An 18,451-nucleotide genomic window follows, 5' to 3' on the forward strand; every position below is an offset into this window, starting at 1 on the left:
TCTTGCACACAGATTTTCTTCAACAACAACAGAACAGGAGGCTTTGGCTCATGGCAACCATGTGTGATGCAAAAACTATTTTCTCTCTGTAGAGAAGCCAGTTCTGCCTATTGACATCAACTCCTCCTCAGCTGACCAAACACCCATGCCTCTGCATGTTCCCTGTTAATGAAAAACGTGTGCTTTCAGCTCCCATGGCAAGCCACATCTTCCCATACTGCCTGAGCCTCCCTGAGCAAGCACTCCAAATGTTAGGTTGCATCTCATCCATTGATTTCCTTTGTCAGGAACATGACAGACACAACCACAGCAAGTTAAGACAAGGACCTAGGTGGAGCCTTCCAAGGTCAGGATCCCTGTCTGGGCAGAGTCCTCCCAGCTGCAGGAAGAAGACAGACTAACAACCACACTGGTGATACACCATTTTCAAACACATCTTTGCTCTAGGGTATCTCTCACAATACCTGCCTTGTCTTCTGTGGGCAAACTTGGCTGGCTAACATTTTTGGTCTCACAGGTGTTTTGGTCTTTCCAAACACTAGTAACAATAGGCCATGCTGCCAAAGAAACTTACACTCTGGACAAAACTATATAGCCATAATTAAACCTGTAACCTGATGCACACCTTAAGGTACCAGTAAAGGTGGTTCTTCTGCAGTAATCTGTATTTTTAATATGTTAAAACAAAAAGGCATATAGCAAATTATTCAGTGTTCCAAAAAATATCAAAGGCGCCCTGCATACCAACATGTTGCCTCCTATCAAAAGTAATTATAATGATGTGTGTGGTTAAATTCCAGCATCTCACTTTGTATTCAAGTACCACACAAGAAATTCAGCTGTTTCTGGAAAAAAAGCCTATCAGAAGACCATGTAATTTTGAAAAATGCAAAAGGGACTATTTGGCAGTCATCTGAAAAGGAACCCAGATTCCTTGTGCCTCACTCTTCAAAATAATTTTTCCTCACAGCCACAGTCAAACCATCTCCCACCAAAATTCCAGATTAGGAAAGGTTACTACAAGGGACAGACAATTAATATATTGAGTCCATAATTTTCTGAAAATAAGAATTAATAACTCAAACTACTTCACAAAGAAAATACAGGTATGATGATCTGGGGAGGTGGTGTTTATTGTACTACTACTTCATTATTGAGAGCTCTTTCTGTAACTGCAGGAGGCCGCAAACTCCACTATCATTGCAGAGTCTGTTTACCCTGTGTGTCATTTTCTGTTACAATACTGAACCAAGCCCCCAGCAGGAGATAGGAATTATTATGCTTGGCGAAGGACTAGCAATGGCATATCATTAAGTTTTGATAACTGTCTCAAAGGAAAGTACTTTTCAAGTCAGAACTTGGGGGACATGAGTGCACTAAGCAACAGATTATGGGGAGAAACTTTGATCATGTCTCAGATTGATCAAAGGGTCACCAGATACATTTTCAAAAGCCTCTCTGGGCATCCTGGGGACAAATGTAGAAGAGACCATGGGAGACACTCTAAAAGCAGACAGTATCATCAACTGCAGGCCATAATTAATGAAAACTGACTTCACAAGAGATAAGAAATAAGCTATGATTTGAACAAAAGTTTGGAGCAAAAGCAGAGTACTGAATTCCCCACAGTGCACAGATTTTGACAAAATGTACATTCAGGAAGGAATGGCTGGAAAATATATGGTCATTACTAGCATGTTTATCTTGCTTACCTAAGAATCAAAAAGAAGACTAGCTGCTTTTTAGAGGGATCACAAGGACTCAAGAATCCAGTGAATAGCAAAATTGCTATTCGCTTTCCAAACTCAGTAACACTAATCTCCTCTGGCAACAAAAACTGCCGGACTCTACAAAAACAGGCAGATACATTTCCTTGCTCCCTGCCTGGCAATCATCAGCTTCTGGATTCAGTAACAGAGCAATGAAATCCCAGTGGAATTTCATCTTCCAAGAGCCAGCAGTAAACCCTGTATACTTTTGAACAGATAAGCAATGGCCAGCCAGATATTGAGATTTGCATTATTAAGACAAACAAAGTCTAGTGGGGTGCTGTTTCTCCGTGCTTCCATCTGACTTCCTGTCTGCCTTGCATGTGGCACCAGCTCCCGCGCCCGTCTGCATCAAAGCAGCCAAAGCAAACACGGCTGTGTGCAATGCCAGCTGCCCCAGTGCCTGCAAAATCTGTTTGAATGGCAAATACAGACTTCAACGGGACTTATTTTCTGCTGTCCCCCAACAGGGCTTCTTTTGCACTATCCCTCCTACTGTGAGCATGTAACACACGATGCTTAGGTTTACCTTAAACAAGTACAGCCCATAGGTGCAGCAGTAGCTTTTACTTACTAGGTGTAGTCTGTATGCCTCATTTTAAAAGCATTGTAACAAAAAGACATGTCCTATTATTGTCCTATTATCTGAGCTGTGCCTGAGAATGACAGAAGACACATGCTGTGCCTCTACTCCAGAAAATAAGTCTGCACAATAAGACTGAAGCCCAACCAAGTACATTCAGAGGATATATACTCCGTTTACATGCCTGTCAAGAGCAGTAAAAGAGAATTATGGTTCATCAGGAAGAGATAATAATGGATGCTTGCAGCCCTGACAGACAATGCTGCTACAGAAAAACCACATTAATGCAGTGAAGATCTTCACTAAGGAAGAAATTCTCTTATCCAACACCACTAACTTAAGACATAGAAGCCTGACTTAACAATACATAATGGAATCTAAAGGTATAGAGAACAGATAAATTCAAATAATCAAAACACTTTGTTTTCTCTGCCAGCTCTGTAAGCGCCTAGCCAAATAACAGACAAAAAAAAAAAAAAAAACCTGGTCCCTACTACTGTATTTCAATGTCTAGCTCTGAAATCAAATGTAAGGAAGAAATATGCTCTTCACTTAAAAACCCCAACCCTTACTTCAAGGCTTTTTTTTTTTAAACTGGACTACAAATTAAACATGTGAACGTGTCTCAGGTTTGGAGGGAGGAACAGCGAAGGACAGCAAGAAAAACTACAGACATTAAATACTCTACAGAGTAGTAATGCTATTCTAATGCATTGTTCCACACTATTTTACTGAAAATTTAAACTGTGTTACAGTTCTTAACACTAATTTTACATTCAATAAATATAAACATAGACTTTCTGATTATTCAGAAGTTCACAGTATATTTTGCTGGGATTAAGTTCCAGGCCAAAACCTGCTGTCCCACTTCGAAATGATCACAGCCTCACGACAAGATGTTACACTCTTTTGGAGGTGTGAGCAGGGGCAGTACAGTTATGATGAGGGAACAGATCTCCCAACACTGTTCTCAGAGAAGGAAAGACATTTTGCCAAGGAGGAAAGTACATTTCCTGAGAAGCAGCAAAATCATTTAGGTATTCTGACCACAGTGTCAAACAGTGACTGAGGGGGCCAGGCTCCAGGCAGGAATTCAGCTTCACACAGACCAGGAAATCCCACGACTGCCATATACAAACTACATCTTTGGCTGTCACATGATGTACAGAACAAATGCATGTCGTGATGAAGATCAAAATTAGACAGCTCAGTAGAACTCCAGACTTCTTCACTCTCACATCACACATGAAAGTATAAATGACATGATAAAGGTCACAGGAATACAGTGAGAAGAAGAACACACTTCTGTTTCCTGCTTCACACCTTCTCTCATGCTGACAGCATACACACACCAATTGCACCACAGTGTTTTGCTTGCCTTTTATAAACAGCCTTTGAAAAGCTCAAATAAACCCTCTCTCCAAAATATTGTTTCCAGTGCCCTCTTTATTAAGACAATAAAGGCAAGGTAATGAAGTTCATCATTAAAAGACTACATTTATACAAAAACATCCCTACTCTCTGCATAAAGTGAGTATATAACAATATAGTGAGTATATAACAATACAGCAGTAAACACATGAGTGTGCAGGGCAAGGGTCATAGAGAGGAAGGGGCATTATTATGCTATCAAAGAAAAGATGCAGTTTATACAGTTATTCTGTTGCTACTCACTGTATTGGGTACATATGGCAATCCATAAACTTTCTCCTGTGTTTCCTTTAAAATTTCTGTGGTTGACTTTTTTAGAGGGTGTTTACCATGGTAGATTTGGTCCAAGACAGCATAAAAAACCTGAAGAGAGAAAACACATTTGTCCTTGGCACATGTTATTGGCATATGAAAACCAAAAAAGACACAAAGAAAAGAACATGAGAGATGGACTAGGGAGAGGGAATAGTTAAAATATATATGGTTTGGAAATCTTCTATAATTAGCATAACATACTAATGTTATACGAGGAGAGAAACAGATTTTTGGAGTTCATCAACCACCACCATCATGACCTTTCATAAATCCATGTTTATGTCATTTATCACACTGGGAGCACTAAACTGTCTGCACCTGTTAAAAAAGTTAAGATCTGTCCCTAAGGTCCTCCAGCAATTCCCCTTTTCAAGAAAACTATTTTTAAATTTCTATTTTGAAGTTATTTAAGTGGACACTGCAAAATAAGCTATTTCAAGATGTGTACATGCAGCCATGAGAACACCTCACCCCTGCAGGGGCAACTTATGGCTTAGGCAGCGAACATAAGAATTATGTTAAGAATATGACAGAATCAATGAGGTTGGAAAAGGCCTCCAAGATTATCAAGTCCAACCTTTGACCTAAAAGCACCATGCCCACTACACAGAGCTGTAAACACTACTGAGTTTCTGTCAGAGCCCTGCAACAGTGTAGTACCAAGGCCAATCTTTCCTTTATTTTAGCTCTCACCATTAGAGCAATAAATTGCTTAAGTGTAAGCTTAGCTAAGAGCACACTGCACCAGGAGGGTACTGTGCCAGAAGTAAGAGCTGATCCATAAGCAATTTTTATGCATGTGAACTACAGCAGAATGCAGGTGCATGACCATATAACTGAGGTGTTCAGAGAGTGGGAAAGCAGCACCATTAAAAAGACTTTCCAAGCAAAGACAGCAAGGCAGAGTCTCTGGAACAGTAAGAAAAAGCATGAAAGAGGCATGGACAGAGGAAATTATTGCAGCCTTTTTTTTAGTATGAAGATTTTGTATTTTGTTGAAGTGCAAGGAAGACAGAGGACACCCACTGCTTTACAACATAAGATATTTTTAACTAGTTTGATCGATCCAGATGCTCAAGGGAAGAGGTCAGGTCATCCTGTAGTCAGCACACTTCATAGGAAAGTTGACAATAAGGAGCCTCAAAAAGCTTTTTTGCAAGGAATTAAGCAAATAATTTGGCTAGAGATTCAGGCCCAGTCACACTCCTATAATGTGCAATACCATCCCCAATGACATAAACACACTGTTCCAGGAACTATAACCATGAAATTTTATGAAAAAAAAAAGTTGTTTGGATGTTTTATGTTACCTAATTAACAAAACTCCTTGAACCTCAGAAAAGATTCTTTATTACAAAATGTTAGTACAAATAATTCTGAATTCCTTAACAATTTATCAGAATTCAGAATATTTTTATTTGTTCTGGATACAACATGTAGTTTCACCAAAAATGTTTCTAGAAGAGCATAATCCTTCTGTTTGAATAAGCTGTCTTCTAACATACAGAATTCTGATAAACCCTTTGACAGTCTCTCTTGGCAAATAACAAGACATTGGGTTTTTTTTCCAAGAAAAACTGAATGTTATAAACAGGGGGGTGAATAAACTGTGACTTGCAGGAGCTACTCATAGATTTCCTGCTTGCTCCTCATTAGCCATGGCTAAGGAGCAGAAGAGATGTCAGTAAGACTCAAGTCACACAATCACCCATTAACGACACTGCAAGTTTTATGTCTCAGGTAGCAACACTGAACAAGACATGGAAGCACTCAACATTGTCCATCTACTAATGCAGAGTAGCCAGAAAGCATCTGTTCAGACTAAAAATATACGGAGAAATCTACACTAGACTGCAAAAATACTTTACTCTTATTTATATGAGAAGAGAAAGAGACTTTACAATGGCTTTGCATTCCCAGTCACTAGAATCCCATTTATTTTTTTTTAACAAAAGCTACAGGTTTATGACAGCAAGGGCAACTAAGAGTATGACCTGCAGTAAGTACCATGAATAGACCTGAAAATTACCTCATGTAATAGTCCTAAAAAGGTCACTTTCTCCTGTCACCATAGACCTTTTTAACTCTGCAGTAGTCATTTCACACTAACTTCCCCTCTCCTCTCTACAAAATCCAAATCAAACATGAGGAACTTCAGCATCTGACAACAGACTTTAGCTTCAAGCTTCAGCACAGCCTTGATCCTCTTTTTTCTATCTTCCATCTTTGTCTGGACCAGTCTGCAGTTGCTCTTCCGTGTTCTTCACAAGATGGGGGAACTGCATCTGCACTGCAGGGGACCTTCTCTAAAGTAAAATTTGGAGTGAAGTAGTTTGTGGTCAAGGAGCAAAAGCTCAACTCACAGCTAGGAAGTGGGGAAATGTCAAAGAAAGGCCAGTGAAATGTTCTGTCTAAAGAACAATGTGGTGACAGGGAAATGAGTCACTGAAGTCAGCTATAAGTTCTCCCTTGATCCTGGCACATGTACAGTGTGGGAAGAAAGCTGTGAGCCAGGCCACCTGGACAGCACGGTTTAAAAAAAATCCCTGAAAATAAACTTGGATGAACTTTATACCCACAATGCATTTCCATCTACAAACCACAGCTCTGTGTGTTTACAGAGGCCTTTGAAATGGGAATGGGAAACACATCCCAGGATCACAGGATTTTAGATGATACTGCTGAGGAGCAAGCTAATACGTAATATCAAGCAGTGGACAGAAGATGATTTCTAATTTCATTAAAACACATTTCTCAAAAGATGTAAAAAAATAATGCCATTAAATGCTCATTAATTTTCATACTGTCTCTCTATTTTGCACTTACATTGGTATTTATTAGTTTCACTTCATTCCAGTTCTTTCTAGCTCCTTGTCTGCTTAATAGCATTAATATGCACACACTCAGGCATTTTCCAGTGAAGTTACTACTGACTGAAAGACTCTGGGACTCAATCTGCCTGGCAAAAGCCTTAGGAGATGTATGTACTCTCCTATCTTTCCTTATGAGTAACTGATTACACCACCTAAAAGAAAATTCAGAGGTATTACAGTTATGAAAAAGCAGCAATATTTCTTACTTTCATGTGCTAATAGACTTATTTCCTGAACAGACCACAGAAGAACAACTTTCAGGTGTATTCCACACTGCTGGAATATTTGTCAGCATTTTTTCTACTTTTAAAGGTCAAATATAGCTAACATAGCATCTAGCCATCAATACAGAATATAGTCTTTGCAAAGTCTGAAGGAACAGTATTAGAATCATCATTCACAGTATTTTCAGGTATACAGCAAGCAGCATGTATATATTTTGGCATCTGGAAATTAAAATATATGTTGCTTCAATTAATTATTATACTTTTTAATTTGCATGACTTACAATATGCATTTCTAAAATGGAATATTAACTTTGTATTTGCCATGTAGTCAACTTCTCTGGGACATTTTTGAATTATTCAACAGAATAGCTCTGCCAATTTGTCTCTTTGAAATGAGTGCACACTTCTGCAGGTTTTACACCTGGCATCTCCAAAAACATAGTGCTGAAAGTAGGAAATGAATAATATTATTCAGAATGGCATTGTGGTCATTTGCCATGTGTTGAAACTAGTTTAACTTAATTTACACAAGAAAAATTTGATGGCAAGCAGCCTGCTAAATCACTGCCAGCAGCAGTCAATCATTAGGCACCCACAGGAACTTGAGCCCACCAGAAGTGGGTGTTCTTGAGCCACAGGCTGTGGAATGACTCCAAGACAGACTCTAAAGAGGCCCAGGAAAGAGCTGAGGGCCAACAACAGCAGGGTCATTGCACAGCCCCACCACAAGCAACTGATGCAATCACTTCTCCTTTTGGAATACTCACTCCTGCACCACAGAACAGGGAGGCCACGGCACTTGTGAATATATTTGTGACTTATACTGCTCAATATCTGAGCCCATTTAGCCTCCACAATGCCAACTTGGTCTCAAACCTTGGCAAAATCATAGCAAATACATACAAAAAGTTGAAAGAAATCTGTCAGACTGATACATAGCTGTTATGGACAGAGACACCAGAAAAGAAAGGGTGCAGGTCAAAGGACCTCCTCAACATTTTGGTGGTTACTAATCTGTACACATGCTGTGCCCCCCATGAGTAAAAGTCCACAATTAAGCATTCACAGTATAAATTTTATTTCAATCTGGATTTTTTTTTCCCCCAATAAAAACCTCCTGTATTAATTATTTATATTCTGTCCCACATTCTTTCTGGATTATCAGACCTGTCTATGAGAATCTTTCAGAGCCAGCAGGGTGCATTTTAAAATCAGACCTGTAGAGAGAGTGCAGTTATATTTTCATGTCACAGAGGTATAGGCACAGGTAGCACCTGCCCAGCCAACATTGGCTGCTGACAGCCAGCACTGCACTGAAAGCACAATTCAAAAGTCCAATTCAAAAGCCCATTACATTTAACCAAGGAAAAATACATGTATACACTGAAAACAGCGTTCAGTCTGGCTTTGACTAGTGTCAATGACATGTATACAGCTTACAGGTCCACACTTGAGGCTTCTGATTAGTTTAAAATCTATGTAACTGCACAGAGAAAACTGCAAATATTGAAGTTTCTCTTTCAGATCAACTTCAATTAACCAGCCCAACTCCTGTTTGTAGACAGGGCTGTGATCATTTGGCCACTTCGCAAAGGAAGACATACCAAAGATCTGTAAATTTGTTTCTTTCCCATTTCAGCAACTAACCTTCACTAAGGTACTAGCAGAGTTATCTCACCTAAACACCAGGTTAACTGTAGAAGGAAAAACTATATGCTTTGTGCTTAAAGAAAAACAAAGAAGAAAACAAAATCAAACAGCAAAACCTTGTAGCACACTAAGCACAGCCAAATGCTTACTGGATGCTAAAGCGACTGTACACATCTGAGAACTGCTATTGCAGGACTGAAAAAGGCCAAATACCATTTTACACAGAAATCTGATTTCCTTTACTTCCTTTGAAGAACAGCATCACTGGTTGTTTACAGAAATTACTGATCAATCACAGCTACCCACAGAAAATAAAGGTTTATGAATTTAGTTACTTTTCCTAACACTATGAGAGAGAAGTCTTACATTCTCACAGCTCAGCCAGCAATTTTGATGTGACAAGTGGCCATTTTCATCTGGAGCTGCAGAAGACAAGGAACTCAAATCACATTCTAGTAAATAGATGTGCTGGTTTGATTTTACTGTGATAGCCTGTATCTCCCACTCCTACTATATTTTAATGATCCAAGGTACACAATACTTCCTCTACTTCACGTTCTCCTTAAATGATTCCATCAACTCAAGAATTCAATCTTAAACTACATTTGGGGATTCTGATAATCCAATGATTTTCAAAAGCTGTGGTTTTCACAACATTTTCCTACAGATAGAAGCATTTAGGTTTAAGCAGCAACACAGAATACGTGCAGAAAAGCAAACATAAAATTAATGTAAGAATTAACTTAAATTATCATATACTTAGATAACACATCTACATTAAAATAAAAAATTTGGTCAAAATTATAAAAACAAAAATATGTTTTTCAAGTGCTGAATAGAGAGTTGAAATCAGAAGGCAAAACACATACCTGGAGTTGCATATCAGCTGCAGCACACACCTTTTTGGATTCACACAGTCTTGACACCATGTTTTTTGGTAGTGGCTTGAAAAAAACCAAACAGGTCACATTTAGACTTATTGTTTATTTGTAAATTGTGTTTAAATAGCTAATTACTAAAAGAGGCTGAAGATACAAAAAAAACCCTTATAGTACTAAAACACATTTGAAGTGCTTTGCATTGAGGAAGGAAATATTTTTCGAACAAAGCATTAAATGGCCAATTAAGATATCAGCATTAATCCACATAGCAAGAGAGAAATCACTAATCAAAATCTGTTTGTTTTTCTATAAACTAATTCCATATTCCCTTATATGTCTGTAAAAGATCTTATTACTATTTTTAGACATAAAGAACAGACTGGGGCAGTTAAAACCCTCCCACATCATATAACTCATAATACTGAGCTTAATAATACTGGGTTTTCATAACTTCAACTGAGACAGCATGAGACCTTCTGCCCTAACCCACATAAAAATATTTAGTTGTACTGGACAGTAAATATCTACCCTTTGAAATTTTTAACAAAGTTAAATTTATTCCACATCTATGGCAATAAAATTATCCATGCCACCACATACTGAAAAGTCAGAAACACTTTTCAAGTAATTATAAAAAAACCTTTTGACTTTCCATCCACATGTCTGCAAAAACATCCAGACTTTTTAATGCCACATTTTTAAGAACATCTGTCTATGAATGCGTGACCTTACACTTCTTCCACCGCTTGCTGAAGTTTTTCAAGAGCTGTTTTCCTAACAAACATTTTCTTTTTTTTTCCCTAGCAGCTTCCTTAAGCAAACAAATGGAACATAGTTAAAGTAACTGCATTTTTGCTAAAAAATTAAAAAGGTACTGAAAGTTGTACAACATGTATAGAGCTATGTTTAATACGTAGCATCTCTATGTTATAGAGATGCTAGGTAGTAAACTTGACTCTAAAATCACACCTATGCTTTTATAGTGTGTTGAAGCATTCAAGAAATAAACCAAGAAAGTCTACAAGATATGGCAGAGTCATATGTTTAGATTCTATGCAAATTATATGAATTCCAGACAAGCAATGTTCACAGAATAAAACCCAGCTCTAGAGAAGGTACACCTAAGTGAAGAAACTTTATCAATTGACTCTAGAATCTCAAAGTTGAAGCAGGTAAGAAAAATTCTCTGCCTGTGCAGCTGCTTTATGCAGTACTTTCTAAGGCTTGCAACCTCCTCTCCAAGTCAAAAGTTAGCTAGGTCAAGCATGGTATAGAGCCAGACAATTTAATAAGGCAGAAAATCAAAAGAATCAAGAAGAAAGTAAAAGTGAAATCAAGAAGAAAGTACAGGTCACTCTTATAACCACCTGTTGACAAAAAGGCAAAGGAGAAAAAATATTTATGTCTTTCTTAAATCTATCTGTGTTACTAACCTGGCTCAAAGATTGTGTTGTGATCATAATTCACAAGCCAAGTAGAATTTGGCACCAGAAAAACACTGCCAAAATTAGATTAAATTGAAAGCATTTAAGTTGATAAAGAAGTCACTTATTTTTCCCAAAACACCTTTGGGATCTTAAGATTTCAGGGAAGCAGAATTTGACTCCAGAGGGTTTTTCAAAGATCACAACTCCACTCCAAAGTATGTTTCTGTGAATGTCATGCACACAGATACATTCAGGTCTTGAACTGGAGCATGTACTGTTTCAGGCAGCAGAAACTATTCCTCCTTGCTCCATTACAATCTCACACAGTTGCTTAATAAGTAGCTGAATTAATTTTAAAAAAGGTATCAGCATTCTTACTTCACTTCTCCTGAAAGATGAACTCTCTGATAACACCAGAATGAGACTGTCATCTTCCTTCTAAAAGAAAGACTTCACAGAGCTTTGCCTAAAACTATGTCATTGAATAACCATTCAATTTTTAAAATTTAAATACTACATGCTTTACTTTGAGTCCACTCTTCTATTCTTCTCCATTAAGTAACTTAAGATCTTGGAATGAATTTTTCAGTTTTCATGGTAGCTAAAAGAAAAGAATTCCCTGTGTCCCAAAGCATGCTTAACTCCTCACTGTTGTGTAGTAATTGCAACACATTGTAACTGTACTATCTGTTGGCTTATTCTTTCAATCATGTTAATACAATACTGTCTTTGTAATTCCATCTCTGTGAAAAATGAACTCAGTTCAAATTTGAACAGCTGAAACACTGGCCATTGTTCAAGAGAGCCTCCAAAGACACAAAAGCTTAAAATTATTTAGCTCAGACCTACCATGTATCTCTGCACTTTACAAATGAAATTAAACAAAATCACAGTGATATAGAATGGCACCCAGGCCCCAGACTGCTTAAGTGCTGCAATGTCCCCATTTTGGTAAGGCTTGACTTCATGAGCTTACCTGATTAATCCAACTTTAGTAACTAATAATTACAGTCCTTTCTATTTATTCATTTTATCTCAGGGATTTTCTGGTTTGAGTGATCTTTTGGATGAAAGGAAAACTAGGCTTGCTTTTTTCTTGAAACAAATAGATTTGTTCTGGCCAGCTTTTTCAACTAAGTTCAAAAGACCTGCTCCTTTTGACAGGAGAGCTTGCAAGCTTTCTCACTCCTCAACATTCAACAGCACAACCTTTCAAAAGACACAGAAAGCAGAGACAAGCTTTCTATAAACTTCAAGATATTTTGGACCAGAACCTCATGATCTACATCTAAATGAGCTCTCATCTTTGAAGGTCTGCCCATCAATTTCTTTTCCTGCAATGCTACTAAAATACAATTTTCATCAGTTCAGATGTTTTAATAATCAAAACACCTCTTTCTCTTCCCACAAGCATAAGCACTGATTATAAGTGCAGATCCTCAAAGATGAGTCCTTCTACAACTGCCTTTAATAGCAATGGCTAATATAAGAGGAGATTACACTAGCAAGTTTTTCTGATGCAGTTATGTTCAGTAGGAATATTAGAAACCACACCACCTTAAGTTTCCATGCAAAAACTAGAGTGCAGATGCAGCAATGCCAAAAGAAGGATGCTTTGTAAAATTATCTGCATTGCCTCCAACACAAACTGGGTCAGTAGCAAGTCCACCTTCTGCAAACATCTAGCAGAGCTGTGTGGTGTAGCTGGTGCAGAACACAGCTTTCTAGCAGCCTTCTAGCATAGAAAAGCTCAGTCTCTTAATTCATAAGAAGAAAATTAATGCATGTTCTCACAGAGAACAACATACTGATTAAATGGTTTCACAATTTTCACATTCTACCTTTTTTGTCCATTTTCCTTACTTCCCCTTGAAAAGGAGATAAAGTGGACTCATTTTTTTTTCAAATAAATCAAAAACTGGAGAAACACAATAAAACCCTGAATTTCCTCTTTGCACCACAAAAGAATTAATCAGGGAACAAACAGAGAAATTAAGCCCCAAAAAGATCTTTGTGAAGTTGAAAATGTAAGAGAGATGGGATTTTAAAGTCGAACTACTTCATAACATATACACAACAGAAAACATTGCTTCAATCTATTTGTATTTAAATGACAAACACAGAAATCTGATATCAGATTCTTAAAGTCAGCTTAGATGAACCAACATAAGCAAAAGCAGATTTATATATGCTGGATAATGGCTTAAAAATGCATTCTAAAATTTTTAAAAAGCAATTAAAAGGAAGGAATCTAACACTCTCAAGAGCCACAGAGCAGTTTCAGGCTCTTCTCATCATCCAGCATAATCCATTCTTCAAGACTGGACTTTTACATCAAGCCTCTCTCAAGTGCTGTCTGAAAAGGGAAGATTTCACCACCAATAAACAGAAGTAGTTTATGGAAATGCCAAATGGGACACAATGTCTGGTTCTTAGCTTTTGCACTGAAACTAAACATGGTTTAGATTTGTCAAGTCATTTTAAAAATACAAAGCCATAAATAATGTTCTACAAATCTCTTTCAGATGTTTTAGTGAGGCTCATTCTCTGAACTCGTATGCAATCAGATTAACTCCATGCTGCTTAAACACTTCATGAACTTTATAGAGAACAAGAGAACATTACAAAGTCCTATTTCCGTATGTAGGTTCAAGTAGATAAATGATCAACACTCCTGAACTGAGTTTAATTCCCAGGTTGCAAAGAGACCTTTCTTAGTGCAATCAATTCTGCAGAAACAATTGCTCTCTTGAAAAAAAAAAAAAAAAAGAAAAATTACAGAGCAAATTTCTCAGACAGTATCTATTAAGCAGAAGTTGGATAGCATATTTTCCTAACTGTTCAATGGAGGCAAACATATTTCTACTTCCATAATACTGAAATGCACTGAATGCTTAGTAATGGATAAGAAGCTCCAATGAAGTACAACACTACACAACTTAGGAGGAATTTTTGAAATGTCTGTATAAATATAAATCATTCTGTATTAACATGTCTTAAAGTGACCACCAAAAGTCACCTTGCTCCAAAGAGCACTGCTTTCCAAACACCCCACAGAAAGCAGATCCTTGTAACACACTGATAAAGAAGAACTTCATGTAAGGTTTTAAAGCAGAAATTCATGACTAACAGTATCTAACTAATCCTAATATAATCCTAAATAGAGCAGTATATTTTTCATCACAAAATATTTCACTCACTGCCCTACACTGTGCTAAAAATGGAAATTTTGAAACACTGCATATAATTTCCATTTATATCCATGATTGGTTATCTGAGCTTTTTTTTAAGACAGACTTTAGAGAGTTCAATGACAAATGCTATTTTTGTCATAACTTACCTGTAACGATATTAAATCATTCCAAACAATGTGATTCACACAGAAGTTGTTTACCTACTATACCTTGTAGAAAAAAAAAGGCTGAAAGTTTTAAACATGTAATTGAAATCTAGGATATAGGAACCTAGTATTCTTACACAGATTTACATTTATCTTTTTTGCAATGACAATATTAATTTTTTTCCTGAATAACTGAAATTGTAGTACTAAAATAACTTTATCCATTGTTTATTTCTACTTTAAACATTATTAATTAATAACACATGTAAAGATGATTCTTTTCCTACAGACATTTTTTCCTATTTTCAAAATTTTACATTTTTTCCCCTACCTGTCCTGTTTTATAATGCCTTGCAAACTGGTTAACCACTCGATAGTCATTTGCAAAGTACTCCATCAGAATTGAGGGAACTTCAGCAAAATCAGTAGCACATCTGGTTCCTAGAGGTAGAATAATTGTACACATTAGCATCTGCTATTTTCACTAACAAATAGTTAACTCTTCCCAAAAGGTTTTGCAACTTGCAATTTGGACTTTTGGTGAACTTTAATGTTCTTTCATTTATTAAGTCAATATTTTATTTCCATTATTGTACATACTGCCAGAAAAGCTTCATTATAATCCTACACATTTTACTATAAATCACAAAGTAAAACAAAATATTTGAACAGCTGGGCGAGGCACCTTATAATGCTCTGGATCACACCCTTTTTAAACTAAACCAGACTGTAGCCAAACTGGCCCTACATGAAACACCAAATCTATTTAAGTGTCCTAAACCTAATTAAACTACAATGTAAATAAAACTCTGCCTTAATCCCATTCACAGTTACAAGTTTTAGCTTCCATCTGTTTGCTGAGCTTTCTTATGCTTTACATTAACCTTGCTTTATGACACCGAGTCATTCACTCAGAGAACACTCTTGCAGATTGAAGACGTGTTCTATGTACACGCAATGAGGTAATATCTCAGCTGTTACTATTTTCAAAAAGCCCTTTACCAAAAACCTTATTTACTCTAATCCTTATCAGCATCTTGCCCAATGGAAGTGACTAAAAAGCGCAACACATTGCCAAATCAAAGCTGAATTTCTAATTTCTATATTAAAGTTAGCAGTGGAAAAGTTGCTTTCATGGTGGACCCACTGGGTCACCACCTCCATCCTGGTCTGCCAGAAACAATGTCAACATTCAGAATCAGTCTTAAATCCCAGTCTGCTTTTACCATAATTTGAAGATAGGTTTGTAGAGGTCAAAGGAGTGATTTTAGAAACCATTCTCTAATTGTTAATCTTAATTTATAATCTGTTTACACTCAGTGATTCAGACAGATACTGCTCTTTATTACAAACAGCATTTATCACACTGGTTTTTACCTACTAAATAGAGAGAAACTATATTCTCTCTGAGCATCATTATCCAAAGGCAAGATAAAATCTAAGAAACATTCTCTGTACTTGCTGCAGTTTGAATTCACCTTCAGACTAGACACACAAAATGAACATGCCCAAACACTGCATGAGGTTTCACCAGTACCTTTACCATTCTAATACCTACTGCTGTTAGATACAGCTCTGATGTAATTTCAAATCACACTGGACCTTTTCACAGACACATTAGCTATATGCACTTCTGCACTGACACATAAATCTGTGATTCTGTTTGTGCACCACTGCTGAAAAATCCATTTGATAGCAAAAATTCTCCTTACAGTCTGAAAATGCATGATCTGCACTGTGCAGTTTTGAATTAAAGAAAAGTAAGGCAAGAGAGAGCAGGAAAGATGTCAAATTATTCAGCTCATCTCAACTAGAATGTCAATTTTTTTTGTGCTCACAATAGCTTGTAGTCATATTGTTTCCATACTTTACCACCCTCATGTTCCATGAGAGCAGACAGTCCCTAACAGACATCCCTGAGACAAGCCCTTTGATTTTTACACATTCCAAATCCATTAAAAAAGGATTCTCTGCAGAAACAACAGCACTGACCTCCAACCTCCAATGCTGCTTTTGCAATGCTAGATCTGGAGTGAAATCCTCTGGGATGCAGGACTGCCTGGAGCTAAGGCAACACAGAAACCATACACAGCGACTCCTGGAAAATCTGAGCCTCACAATTAGGCACTTCCTGCCCCTTCAAGGGTCTGACATGCAGAAACACATGATTCAGCACAAGAGGAGAACTCACACCAAAGTGGCTACTTTGGGCATAGAAATATTCCTGTAGCTCAAGATGAGGAAGGCTGTATGAGTGGAAGGAGTGCCCTTAGCTGTCCCAAAGACTATACAGAGCTTATACTCAAGGAATTATGCAGTGTTCATCTGTTTTAACAATGTCTAGTAGTGACATACTTATAAAATAGTTCAGTCAACTTTAATTTTAAATGGACAACTTAAAAAAAGAGTATTTTGCCACTGGGTGCAAAGGTATCTATTGACAAAACATTAACTCAACATTAAGACCCCTTTGTATCATTAGCATAAAATGGTAAAAGATATTAAAAAACTAATTCTTCAGACAAGGGATTCACAATCTCACCTGTTTTGTAGTTTGGTTTTTATTTTTTAATAAGTAAATGTCTACTGCACTTGAGATTTCCAGCATACTATTATAGAAAAGAATATACCAAGCTGTCCACAGGTAAAAAACGTAGCATGCCAAGCAGCCTTAGCCGGCATGGGTGTTTGACCTGTTTGCCACAACTGCAGAAGGCTGTAGAAGCCAGAGACCTGCCAGCCAATACCCTCACTACTCTTTGCAAGACTTAATTCACTGATTTTCCTTCATTCATTTTTCTAAGTCATTTCCAACCCAGGATTCAATGTGGTTTTACATTAGGTACAACCTATTTCCCAACCTCCAACTACTCCAATGATTATGAAATCCACATAAGATAAACTTGAAAGAGTGGATACCACCAACAGAATAAAGATCAACAGTACATAGAAAAGAGATACAAACACCTAATTCTTATTAGAACAAGAATATTCAAATGTTGTTTGGTTGAGTTTTACATAATATCTGCAGATTCGATACTGTATTCTCAAATCATCAAGGGTATAGAGCTATTAACATGACAACGATTTTTGGTTCATACTCTTTTTATTCTTTTGTTCTGTTCTATTTTTTTTTTTAATCTACACCTTTCTTCTGGAAAGTAAACATTTCACTAAAACAAAAAAAATCTCGACTGTAACTTTCTTACCAGTGACATGTTGGTAGCGAGTTCTCCCCAGCATAGAATGCATGGCATGACCCATTTCATGGAACAGATTCTCCATCATGCCAGGACTCAGTAGCGTTGGTGCACCTCTTGCTGAGTTGGGAAGGCTCAGCATAAGAACAACTACAGGTAGCTGGTACTCTCCATTTTCCTTTAGCCTGCCTCCTCGAACTGTAAAGTGACAGTCCTTTTCAAGGTAAAAACAAACATGGACAGCCAATGTCATTATATTATAGTGATATTAAAACAATGATTAAATTAAACTAAACTATTCAATCAAATCAGAACATATACTCAGCTACACAAGTAGAATTCAGTGCTGCTACTGAATAACACTGTTCCTCCATCCTTACCATATACCTCAAACTCATAAAGAAATTACTTTATTCCATAAAAGAAAGTCTGTGTCACTTCTAGAAAATAAAATTATTTCTTTATGTTTTAGAATTATCCAAACCATTGAAACTTTCCAAAAGGTATCACTAGTGCCAAGAAATTTACTGATGTGTCAAATCCATAATGTACAGATTACATTCTCTCCTCAACCTTCAGCAGTAACTTCTTTATAAAATATACCACACAGCACTACTAGTATATTGTGAATTGCTAGCAAAAGAGTTATATTTTTAACTAATGTAGATTTAAAGTTTGCCCACTCATCACCTCACTAAAGGTGGCAATTTGCAGATGCTTCTACTGAGTGAAGTGTCCACTGTTCTGCATCCTAT

At 37.1% G+C, this 18,451-nt stretch overlaps 1 protein-coding gene across 1 annotated transcript in view; it reads right to left on the reverse strand.

The window, feature by feature from the left end:
* Nucleotides 1–18,451, reverse strand: part of MIPEP (mitochondrial intermediate peptidase) — a 72,180-nt gene that overhangs the window by 17,584 nt on the left and 36,145 nt on the right. The window contains exons 13-16 of the mRNA XM_005482515.4: nt 17,706–17,910; nt 14,828–14,937; nt 9,718–9,792; nt 4,027–4,146 (exon numbers count right to left, since the gene is read on the reverse strand). Of these exons, the coding sequence (XP_005482572.2) occupies nt 4,027–4,146; nt 9,718–9,792; nt 14,828–14,937; nt 17,706–17,910 (510 nt within the window). The remainder of the gene's footprint in view (nt 1–4,026; nt 4,147–9,717; nt 9,793–14,827; nt 14,938–17,705; nt 17,911–18,451) is intronic.

The sequence above is a fragment of the Zonotrichia albicollis genome, chromosome 2, assembly GCF_047830755.1.
Source record: "Zonotrichia albicollis isolate bZonAlb1 chromosome 2, bZonAlb1.hap1, whole genome shotgun sequence".
In the NCBI taxonomy this organism is placed as follows: Eukaryota; Metazoa; Chordata; class Aves; order Passeriformes; family Passerellidae; genus Zonotrichia; species Zonotrichia albicollis.